The sequence below is a fragment of the Mustela erminea genome, chromosome 6 (assembly GCF_009829155.1).
Source record: "Mustela erminea isolate mMusErm1 chromosome 6, mMusErm1.Pri, whole genome shotgun sequence".
Lineage (NCBI taxonomy): Eukaryota > Metazoa > Chordata > Mammalia > Carnivora > Mustelidae > Mustela > Mustela erminea.
In genome coordinates this window covers 15,318,161-15,330,530 of record NC_045619.1, presented here as the reverse complement: position 1 = coordinate 15,330,530, position 12,370 = coordinate 15,318,161, and the positions used below count along the sequence as shown (strand labels likewise).

The 12,370-nt window shown below is 46.6% G+C and overlaps 1 protein-coding gene across 6 annotated transcripts in view; it reads left to right on the top strand.

Annotated features, from left to right (window-relative positions):
* Nucleotides 1–12,370, top strand: part of RFX4 (regulatory factor X4) — a 157,773-nt gene that overhangs the window by 135,104 nt on the left and 10,299 nt on the right. For all 6 annotated transcript variants that reach the window (XM_032346506.1, XM_032346509.1, XM_032346508.1 and 3 more), the window contains one exon: nucleotides 10,511–10,673. In XM_032346506.1, coding sequence (XP_032202397.1) covers nucleotides 10,511–10,673 — 163 coding nt within the window. The remainder of the gene's footprint in view (nucleotides 1–10,510; nucleotides 10,674–12,370) is intronic.

The following is a 12,370-nucleotide window of genomic DNA, read 5'->3' as shown; positions in this document are numbered from 1 at the left end:
TGCTCATGAGACTTGTGGAAACGAGACTGTGGCGGTGGCATATTCAACACGTGTTCGCTAGTGTATGATAACACGTTGTGTGTGTGTGCGCGCGCGTGCATGTGCCTCCAGAGCAGCTCATGTGGCTGCTGTGGGATCAGAGGAGGTATGAAAGCCAAGAGTGCTTTGCTAATAGTGAGGTTCGATCCAGATAGAAGGGGTTACTCTGATTAATGCCTAGAAGGTGGGGGCGACGGGGAAGCTCTGGATGCCAGAGGAAGCAGCGGTCCTCTCCCTTCCCACCTGAACTCTGGCAGGCAGGAGGGAAGCCAGCAGTAGAGAGGGGACATGCCAAGGCAGTCTTAGAAGCTGACAGAGAACCGACAGGAGAGCAATGAAAGGCAGAGACGACCTTCTGCTAGATGGGCCCTGGGTCGGGCTGGGCCAGCCGAAGCACCAGTCCTCGCAGAGTGGAGGGCTTCTAAGACTGTGATGATCCGTTCGTCATCTTCCCTTCCAAACCTGCTTAACTGTTTCTCCGCGTTACCCAAATCGAAATCTGGGAGTCGGCTTCAACTCTTTCCCTCAGCTCCTGCATTCGTTAGGTTAAGGTTAGCTAGGGTTAAGCTAAGCCACTGTAACAAACAGATCCAAAAGTTCGAGTTAACACAGGAGAGAGCAATTTCGTGCTTACAGACAGTCCTGGCAAGGTGTTCAGGTAGAGAGGAGGCCCTCTTAAATGCAACCATTTGGAAACACTTGGTCTTTCGGTATTAGGTTGCACCACACCGCAAGGCAGTGGTTCTCAAAGTGCGGTCTGGGGACCAGCAGTCCCAGCTTCTCCTGGGAACGTCTTAGAAATGCTCGTTATCAGGTCCCATCACAGACCTTCTGAATGAGAAACTCGGGGGGCGAGGCCCACAGATTGGCTCACCACGCCTCCCGGTGACTGGGATGCACACCAGCTAGAGGCCCACTGCCTTTGGGCTTTGTCAAGTCTGCAACCAGCTGATGGAAAGAGAAGGTGGGTGGGGAGAGGAGAGCGCATGCGCTCAAAGCTGCACCTTCCGGGCCTGCAGGGTGTGCGGGTCCCTTCCGTTTCCATCCGCCCAGCGAGGACTGAGTCACAGCGGCTCATGTGACTGCAGAGAGCAGCTGGGAAATGAAGGCTCCTTTGACCTGTTTCTTCCCCTCGCACCGTCGCCGCGTGTTCAGGTCTTCCCGCACCTCTTGCGGACGTCGAGCGGATTCTCAAGCTGGTGACCTGCCTCTCCTCTTGTCTGTCCACTTTCTTGCTGCCCATTGCACTGGTTTCCCTCAAAGTGCAGCGGCCGAGTCCACCAGCCCGAACTCGGGTCTGGGAGCAGGCTCGTTCTCCAGTCGCTGCTGGAGCTTACTTTTATCCTAGTTCTACTTAGAATTATTTTCAGAATAGACTAGGGACTAAATCGCATGGTTTTGAAGACCACATAAATAGGGTGAGCTTGCCCTATTTAGGAGGTTGTGTTTTACCCATTCATTCGTTTACGGGTCCATCCGTTTCTCTACCCATTTATCCAATAACTGTTTCTCCATGGCTTCTATGTACTGGGCACTTCAGATCCTTGCCTCCTGGGACGATGTTATTTAGAGGTTCGGGATCTGATGGGTGCTAACTAGGCCTGATTTGGGAGCAGGGAAGGGAGAAGCACAAAGGGAGGCCGTGTATCTGGAGGGTCTGTGAAGACTGGATGAGGCGAGAGCAGGTGGTCTGGGCAGAGGGAGGAAGCATTAGTACAAAGACCTGGAGGCAAGAGACAGCATGTCTTTTTCAGAGAAGCTAAAGTATATATCCTAGGAATCTTCTATTAATTCCTTCCCTCAAGTCTCCTTCTCCAGAACTAGCGCTACTCAGGGAATGAGCAGGTGCTTAAGAGCCTATCAGGTGCCTGCCCTCGTGTGCACTGTGCCAGGGGCGGAAACTTGCCAAGGAACTCAACGTCCTTTGTCAGGGACTGCTAAGGAGACTGGATTCTTCAGAGTATTGTGAAGGAAGGGGGTCAGAAACTGGCATTAGATAGATCTTTGATTTTGCTTTGGGTACACAGCTGGAAAGCGCCCTCACCTTCCGTGGGAATTTACATTCCGCCATCACATACGTGTTTACATGGATGCACCTGGAATCGTGCTTTGTCTCCACTTTGAGGAGGAAGAACACGCCCCCCCCCCCAAACGCTCCCATTTTCCCTCCATCCTGGGCTGTTGTAGCTCCTGCTTAGAGGCTTGGGAAGAGGAGCCGTAGGGGAAAGAACCACCTTAGTCACGGGGAGAGAACTCTGAGCCCTGTTCACAGCTCTTTAGCCACTCGGTGGTCCTTGCCAGGCTAGAGCATGGGGCAAGGCAGGAGCCAGGACAGTAAGAAGGGCTCTCAGCCTCACCCCCACATCCCCGGGAGACACATGTGAGCCAATCGGTGACAACGTCCTTATTGTGAAAATACACAGGGAAACCATGCACACCAGACAGTCGTGCGTTGTGGAGCAGAAGTGGTTTGTGGGGTGGGGGGGCTCTTTGGCAGTGCGTCCAGCCAGGACACTGTGAGGCAAGAAGGGGACAGGAGGGCTGCGAAGGCAGGATGTCCAGAATCTCTTCGTAATTCTCGTCCGGCTAGTGGGTCTGCCTGGCTTTCCTCATAGCACTGTGGAGGCCTCGAGGTGTGGCAGGTGTGACCGTCAGACCCACAGGAATATCGTAAATGTGTTCAGAGATTTCTGTGCAATGTGTTCAAGAGTCATAAAAGTAGCTTCTTAGAAATACAAATGTGAAACAGGTTCTCTTCAGATGATCGTAACCTTTGAAGATTTTGGCACATTCCTGCTTTGTTCTCAGACATCTCCAGGGGGCATTAAAAATGTCATCCTAGATAAAACTATGTGTAATATTTTTCCCAAGCACCACTTTTGAAATATCCCACGGCTAAATTGGACTGGATCTTGGCATGCATGTGGGTCATGGTCTTGGAGGAGACATAAACATAATTTCCTAACAACACGGATGGTTTTATAGATCTTGCATTATAAAACACATGTATCCCTGATATATACCAAAGTATTAGGAAATGTACTGTGGTAGGTTTCTTAAATTTGGGGACTTGGGCAAATATTCCATTAACCAATATTGTGAATTGGAAAACAATTATTGTATATCTTATAAAATGCATTCGCCATGTTTCTTTTTTTTTTTTTTTAAGTTAACTCAACATATGGTCTTCATGCCCAGTTAATTTTTATTTTCGTCTTAAAATTACTGGCTGACTTATATACCATGACTTTCCAGAAAGTATCTGAAGTGATTAACAATTTTAAAAAAATAAAAAAGAAAGAAGGAAAAAGCATTTTTTTAAAAAGACCCAAACCAGAAAGTAAGAAGTGGGGAAAATTAAACAAAACCAACCACCCCCACTAAAAACAGTTTACTAATACATTAAATGAAATTGTAAGTGACCTAGTTATTCTGCTGGGTCTCTAGCATTTTCTGGATATCATCACTCAGATGTTGTACATATTATCAAGTTCGAGTCAGAGTCAAGGCCAATCAGGTGTCTGCAGTTCTTCCACATATCAGTGTCTCACTGTTGATGGACACTTCCTCATTTTTCAGCTGTGAAAAAGAGAACAGTATTATGTCTGCTTGGTGAGCACAAAGAGAAAATTAATTCATTGCACATAATCTCTCGGCATCCTTGGTACAAGCTCTAGTGAATACAAAGTCCTTTATTATAGATAATGAGTTATGACTTACTAGGGAAACAGCCACTCTGCTTATCTATGGCTTTGTGTCGATCTATGTCCGTACCTACATGTATTTCTAAAAGTGTTTTCTTAGGACTGTTTTCATTAATTGTTTTTAAAGGGGTGGAGGGGTGTGGAAGAAAGTGAAAGGAAAGGATATGGGGCACCTAACATGGAACCCGATACTGGCTGATTTTGATTGGGCACGTTCAAGTCTACGGCAAGGCCATGATAGGTGACTGGGTAAAGGTTTCCATTTCAACAGATTTCCACAAGGTGAAAATCTAACCCATTTATCTGTTTTCTTCCCTAACTTTGTGAGCTTGCCGCCTCACTCCTGGCCCAGCAAAGGTCAGAAACCTTCATTTTTGTTAAGGGAAAGTGGCTCTTTTCCTCCTCAGGGGCGTGGCAGGTGGTGCCACACCGACCAGCCCACTTAACATGACATTGGGCTGCAATTCTTTAATGTCATTTAACGCAAACTGTAAAGCTCCCACTCCATCCCGCTGAGGCCTCGGAAGGGCTCGAAGACCTGGTTTATGATGTCATTTGAAGTATTCCCTCCTTTAGCAATGACAATAAAAGTTAACTATTAAACGCATGTTTTCACCTTCCCACCATGGTTTCCCTGTGCGACAAAACCGGCAAATTAAATCACTGAGATTCTAGGATCCCTATAGAAATAAAGGCAGATTCCCTACAAATGGCCTGAGCTGTAGAACATCTGGCCTGCCCAGCTGCATTTTCTTTCCGCCGGTTGAGGATGTAACAAAGCTAACTGGCCCCTACTCTTTCCAAATAACAAAAGCTCAGTTATGCCGAGGGGAGCTAAAAGGAATGGGCCACGGGGGCCACCGCGTCCCCGCCCCAGAGCCCATGATGACTCATGGACACATCCTCAAGTTGTCCCTGCCAGTGAAGGCCTCCTCCTCCAGCCCTGCTGCTTCCTCTGTGGAAAGGAATGGAATTAGGAAACATAAGCTGGGCCTGAAAACAAATTGCTGAATCTCTTCTTGACTTCACTTCATCGGGTCTTGGCTTGGTGCTGAGGCCTCTGGAGTTGCTCGTTCATTCTCCTGTTGACTTCTTCTAGGCCTCATCTGTGTGGTATCCTGGGGGCACAGAGTGATAAGAACAGGCAGAGGTGCCGCCTTCGTGATACTTAAATCCTAGTGGGTAAGGGGATTCAATACAGAAGTAAACTACCAGGTCAATAAACCATTTCGAATGCTCATAACGAGAATGAGAGTGTGCTAGGAAATGGTCAGAGGAGGCCTCTCCGAGGAGGTAGCATTTATCCAAGACCCAGAATATCAGAAAGGGTCAGCCACATAAAGTCTGGGGAGAGGGAAAGATCATTCTAGGTCATAGGGAACAGCATGGGCCCAGGCCTGAAGCAGAGAAGAGCCTGTCATCATGAGGACTGACTGCTGTGGCTACATAAGCGGAAAGTGGCAGCCGGGGAAGCTGCGGAGGGAGGCAGGTCCAGAGGCCGAACCAGCATCTCTCTCTGGGAAAGGATCCCGGTCAGCTCTGTCAATGAGATTTTGGCCAGGGAGCTACTGATAAAGTCACCCGAACAGCTGAGGTTTTCAACTTGAGCAAGTATTCTCCTTAAGCACTGTTCCCTGGAGGATGGGTAGCCGGTGGGGTGAATATACCTATGAAGTCTTTTCCTGTCTCAGTGTTGAAGGTTATACCAAATGTTTGCTTCATAGCAAATGCTGTAAGAGGACACCGTTCAAACAGAATTTTCTGTGATAATGGCAACTTTTTTTTTTTTTTTTAATCTGAGCTAACCAAAGCAGTAGATGCTGAGCACACAGGGCTACTGAGCACTTGAAAGGTGGCTAGTGCAATGAAGGAACTGAATTTTTTTTTTATCGTATTTTGTTTTAATTAGTTTAAATTTTAAGAGCCATCTGTGGCCTGTGGCTACTGTCTAGGCAGCTCCGGAATCTAGACATACTTAAGGGAGCTTATTTTTCAGGAAGGTACTAACAAAAGGCTTAGGTTAGATCAAAACCTGAGCAACATCTATGACAGTTCATAGAATCCTTGCAGGGGGAAAAGGTTCAAACAGTTTAGGTCAAGATCTGAAGGAAGGCTACGGCCAGGTAGCCTGAAAAGTAGCCTGAATTTTCTCAAGTCTGTACCAAATCCTTACAACCTCTGATCTTGACGGGCCCGCTACACGCAGCGTGCGTGACCGGAGGCAGTGGCTTAGAGAACCTTGCGACTCAAGAGTGTGGTCCATGGACCAAGAGCATTACCATCGTTTAGAAGCTTGTTATAAATGCAGAATTGCTAGCTCAGCTCCCAACCTGCTGAATCAGAATCTGCCTCTTAACAAGATCTCCAGGGATTCAAAGGCACATTCAACTGTGAGAAGCTGCTGCTGTTGTGGAAAGGCTTTGGAGTTGGGCAGGATCTGGGTTCAAATTTGAGTGAGTCTTGGGCCACAACTGTCTCACCTGTGAAAAGGAGGTAAGACCACCTACCTCAAAAGGTTATTGCCAAAATTCAGTGAGTTAGTGTATTAAAAAGGAAAGTAGCTTGAGGTCTGGTTTATGTTGGATGATTAATCATTCATTCCTTCATTTATTCAACAGATTATTCTTGACTACCTGTTTTATTCCAAGCCCACTTCCTAGCCTCTGTTTAAAACCCCCTCCAGGAAAAATGACAACAGTAACAAAAACTCAGGGAAGAAAAACATTTTGTTGGGGATGGGAAGGAAAGAAAATCTTGCTCTCCCACAGTTTTAATACCAGAACATGGACAAAACTTAACTTTATAGGATTCTTGGATCTTTTGGGATCTTTATGGATTCTCAAAGCCCAGGGGATTTTCTCCACAATCCTCAGACTTTTAACTAAGGATGAGTGTGTAGGGAGGGAAGAATAAGAGATGTGGGAATTAGGCACATAGGGAAGGTTTGTTGTTGTCTTGCCAAAAAGTAAAAAGCAGGAGAGCGGTCTTAAAAATTAAGCACAAACTGTGAACCACACACATTTTCTTTTATTAGTTTCCTGAAAAGAGCAGCAGCAGCCGTTCTCCCTGGAGGCCCCACTGATAGGACAGGAACAGGAAATGTAAGGGGTGTTCTTTTCTAGGCCCCAGGCAAAACGGGTTTCTCACCAGAGCCAGTAGGTGTTACTCTGCTAAAGCCTGCTTGAGTGGGTCTGTTCGATGGCTGGCACATGGCCATCTAGGGGTTTTGTTTCCCAGACCACAGGAGCCCATTTTTCCAAGAGTTCCACTAGCTTTTTGTTTGATAACGTCTATTTCTAGCAGCATTTACTCCTTCAACAACAACTTCTATGAAACAAAGATTTACTGAACACCTACTATTTGGCAGGCCCTCTGCTGGGGATACAGAGATGAATAAGGAACAGTTGCTCCACTCCAGGGGCTCAGACAAAAGTAACTTCCACTGCATTCCCTCAGGTGATGGCTATTATCACCACTGTGTCTTCCTATTGCTGGGTGGGGTGGAAAAAGAGAAAATCTTTTGGCTTCCTTGGCTGCTTCCTTGGCTGCCTCCTTTAAACACCCACTGACCTCACAGTGCTCTGCCGAGGTCCCAGGGCCTTGAAGGGTTAATTACTTGCTTGCTGTGGCTGGTTCGTTGTTCTCCTGTACTTCCCACCCTTCTCCAATTCTATCTCCAATTGTAAAATTTGTTTAGTATATGTTAATAATGTTTTTCTTTTCATAGAGGTAGTGCACATTCATTCTAAAAAAATATAAACAAAATGAAGAAATGTTTTTTTTTTCAAAGATTTTTATTTATTTATTTGACAGAGAGAGATCACAAGTAGGCATAGAGGCAGGCAGAGAGAGAGAAACGAGGAAGCAGGCTCCCTGCTGAGCAGAGAGCCCGATGCGGGACTCGATCCCAGGACCCTGAGATCATGACCTGAGCCGAAGGCAGCGGCTTAACCCACTGAGCCACCCAGGCGCCCTGAAGAAATGTTTTAAAGCCTTTCTCAATCCCACTGCCTAGAGATAACCCGTTTTAATAAAAAGGATCTTTTTAAAAATTATAACAGTAATATAATTTCATATGAAGCACAAAATATAGAGGAGGGCAATCAGGCATAATCCAGTCTTCTGGGGCATGATCATTTTGGAATTTTGTCTTTCCAGTCTCCTTGCAGTCGCTATAAATGATACCTAACAGATAGCCTGCTAAAGTCATTATCTCCTTGTATGTGATGTACACGTGCAAACCAGGAAGGGGTACTTTTAGGCACCCTGGTGAATAAGAACATCTATGATTTTATGGGAAAAAAACGTGTTTAGAAGTTTGGTATAATTAGCTCAATTTCTGCTGCTGTTCAAATTTCACCCCTGGTGACAGAATCTGACCCAAGAAAAGTGTCTTTCTTCCCTGTCATCTGAAATGGGACACAGAGAAATCTCTACTTTAAGAAAGTCCAATACAAGATTCCTAGTGAATTCACAGGGAAGAGCGCGTGAATATCGTCGAGAGCCTCCCACGTGCCAAGTTCATGTCAGTTACCTCTCACCACAGTTCTGCAAAATAGCTATTATCATGCCTGTTTTATAGATGATGAAAGAAAATTTCAGAGGCTCGCCCAAGATCTTCCAGCCAGTACTCAGCGGGACTAGACCCCAGAGCGGAGAGGCAGTTGGTAGAGAGAATGAAAAGCCTATGCCAGACTGGGGTTCAGAGCCCCACTGGTCCCACCCACGGGGACCTCGGGCAAGTTAATCAATCTGAGTTTCCCTGAATTGGACTTGAGTGTGACGCCACTAGCCTGAAGGGCGGACCTAAGGAACGGTCCTGAGAATCAAGTGTGGAGTCCACGGTAAGGGTGTTGTGGGGGTCACCCTTGGGCAAGTCCCAGTTGTCTTTTACAGGGGCATCTGAAAGAAATTCCTGTTTGACAGGTGACTCCTGAGCATCTTGTTTGCTATCTCATGGCTTCCACCTTGTCAGGTTTCCCTGTGGCCTGGTTTCCTGGAAAATCTCTGAGCCCAGGTTAAGGCCCACCTCTACGAAGAGTTAGAGTAGACACATTTAGCCTTACTCCTGTTTCGCTCCAGTTTTAATTTCTTTGTTCACTCCCACATTTGCATGATTTTCTTGACTCCTTTGTATTCCTAAGTGCTCTTACATTCTTTCAGATTTAACCTTCCGTTTCCTCATCTGTGAAGTGGGGGTAGTATTTTAAGGGTATCTGTAAGGCACTTAGCACGGTGCCTGGACCATATTAGATGCTCAATAAATGGTGTGTCCTTCATGCTCTTGGAATAAACCTTTGCCCCTTCATTTAAAAGGGGCGCTATTTGCATTCTGAAAGATTCTCTGGTTTACAAGAGAGTTCAATACAGAGTTCTTTTAATAATAAATATGTTCAACGTCAGACTCCATTTTCACTTGCCTTCCAGAGTACCCCTCAGTGAACCTGTCTGTAATTGGCAAAGGGCTGGCCCACCAGCTCCTCCTCCCACCTGCTCCACGCCAGTGTCACTACTTGTGTGCTATCTGCGAAGTCCTTGGGACAGAAGGGACCGCATTCTTCAGTGAAAACCGTTTCTTCAGCTTCCCTCAGGGATGTTAGGATAGCAAAGATCTGCTGCAGAAAACAGAACTAAAGCATCAAGTTTTACTTTCCCTTAAGAATGGCCTCCCATAACCAGTTCTTCAATTTTCCCTGTGCCTGCAAGGGGTCGTTCAATTCTAGTCCCACCACCCCCCCATCTCCTACAATAGGTTTCCTTATTTCCACTGATCAACATTTTGAAATTTATCAGAAATCGACAAGTGTATCATTTAGTGATTTCTTAAATTACCATTTTTATAGTCTAACCATCTCGTAAAATTCTTAAGCATCTTGAGGGTTTTAAAGTTTGTCAATTTCCCTTCCCAATCCCTAGCACTTTAAAGATATCCAATTAAAAAGTAAGTTAATGGAATTAGTAATATGTATGCAATAGGTCACCATGAAGGTCACTGTCTAATAATCTTCAAAAAGACCTGGGCAGGCAGAGCCCAATAATCTACTTAGGGCTACTTAGAGCAGTTTGTTGGCTCTCTGACATCTGGTTAGTTGAGTGTTGAGAAGTTACTTAGCTGTGCTTCTCTGAGCTTTCTTTTGTCCTCTCTCCTTCCTTCCCTTCCCTCTTTCCTCTCCCTCTTCTTCTTTTTAAAATGTTTATTAAAAAATTTGGGGCCACCAGCCTCTGTATCAAGCACCAGCGTTCCAACAGGGGCCAAAACAGACAAGACCCTATCCTCATGGAGCTTCTAGTTGATAGGGGATAAGCATTAAGTAAATCACATTCATGAATGGGAGTAAGATGACAAATTATTGTAGACACCACAAAAGACTATAGTGAGGTAGGGGATCAGACTCCGTCTGGGGTTAGGATAAGGGGTTAGTATCTCAATAGAGCTTCTCGCTATTGAGTTACGAGGAATGAGTGGAACCTAAGGGAAGAATACAGTTTCAGGCAGCAGAAAGAGCATGTGCAAAGGCCCTGTGGTGCTGGGAATTGTGGTTCTCTGGGAAAAAAATGAAAGAAATCTATTGTGGCTAGATCAGAGAGAACAAAGGCGGGGGTAGGGGATGCTTCTCATGAGGTCAACTAGGACAGAGACACATGTTCTGTAAAGATTTTGACTTTCAGCTGCTTAAAGAGCATGGGAGGAAGCCACTAAAGTGTTCTAAGAATGGGGCATGGAGGAACTGCGTGAGTGACGTACATGTCTTAATTTGTCTCTGCAGGAGCAATGCAGTCATACACGTGGTCTCTGACCTATACGGTGACAACGGCGGCAGGGTCCCCAGCCGAAAACTCCCAACAGCTGCCCTGTATGAGGAGTACCCATGTGCCTTCTTCCTCCGTCACACACAGGATACCAGTTTATCCGCACAGAGAGGAGCACGGGTAGGCGAACTGCCTGAGATGCCATTGGACTTTGACATTTGGGGTCACTTAGCTGCTGTTTTCTCAAAGGGCAGGAGGAGTACTGTCCTCTGCAGGCACTCAGTACCATCCTGAGTATAACAGACTCTTGCAGTCCCCACGGGGCCCTGGAGGTGGGCATTAGCAAGCCCATTTCCCAGATGCAGAAACTGAGATGATGGCTCAAGTTCAGTCCCTCGGGGTCACACAGCTGATAGATGCAGGGCCCAGACTGAGCATCTGTCCTGTCACATCCAAAGCCTGTATTCTTCCCTCTCTTCTGCTGCAGAGCCCCTGCAGTTTCCCCAGGCAGTAGAGCCTTGTGGAAGGCCCAGGCCTCATGTGACTGGATTAGAGAAGGGCTTCCCCACCTGAGGGCTGAAGGTCTCTGGACAGCGGCAGTTGTTAAGGGGGCTCAGGGAACCCCCATGGGTTCTACTGGTGCTTTGTGCCCAAAGAAATAAGTCATTGATTTTGCTCATTTTTTCCCCAAATCTCTGTTGGAGAAAAAATGTTGTTGCTGTGATGAATGAACCACAAGTCCATTAAGAGGTGTTACCTGAAAGCAGAGGAGCTTCTTGTCATCATGCAGTGTCTTCATCAAAAGACACTAATCCTAGAATGTCTAATGTGCAGTCATCTGAAAACCACATGACATTAAAAGGGCCCTTATTCTCAAGAAGGCGAGATTCTGCCACATGGGTACTAGGAGGCGTTTCCAGCAGAGCAGCTGTGTGGGACACAGGAGGCGACCCCCTCAGGTGTCGTCCACATGGTGGCCCAGCAAAACACAGCAAGACGCCAACCCTGAGGCTGGACGTCGGCCTGGCTACTGGCTGACGGACTCCAAGATCTGTCCCCAGGGTCAGGTCCTCCTGACCTTTATTTTCTCAGGGGATCTCTTAGAATATCTTTCCACGCCTTTAGAACAGACTTTGAAAATGGTTTCAGGAAGCCTTTTTTAAAGATAATCTTTTTTTTTTTTTTTTTTAAGACCTTATTCATTTATTTGACAGACAGAGACCACAAGCAGGCAGAGAGACAGGCAGAGAGAGAGAGAAGGAAGCAGGCTCCCTGCTGAGCAGAGAGCCCGATGTGGGACTCGATCCCAGGACCCTGAGACCATGACCTGAGCCGAAGGCAGTGGCCCAACCCACCGAGCCACCCAGGCGCCCCAGGAAGCCTTTTGATTCTGGGGCAATGGCGGAAGAAACACCCACGTGGTCTTAGGTCCATGTTTTTGCTGAGGAGATGTTATTAGGAAGAACAGTGATAAGAATATCCTGTATTTCATAGGACTTTCTATCTTATAGAGGGTTTTCACATATCTGACCCTCAGAAAAACCAGGGCCAGCATTTTTACACAAGTGAGAAACAAGGCTGCGGGTTGCCCAAGGCTCCACAGCTAGAAATGGGCGGAGGCAGGCTCTCTGGCACCTGGGTGAGCGGCCCATGATGCATCTCCCGTGGGGCCTGGACGATACAAAACATAAATCCCCAAGTAATTTCTTCTTTCTTTCCTATTTGACTTCAGGCTATAATATGGGGCTTTCCAACAGAACAGGAGTAGAAGTTTCTGTCCCTAATTATGTTTTGCTCTGGGCTGCCTTTCATTCCCTGAGCGCGCTCCGAGTGGTAAGGGAGGTGTGCCGAGGAGAGAAGGAAAATCAGCCTGGGAG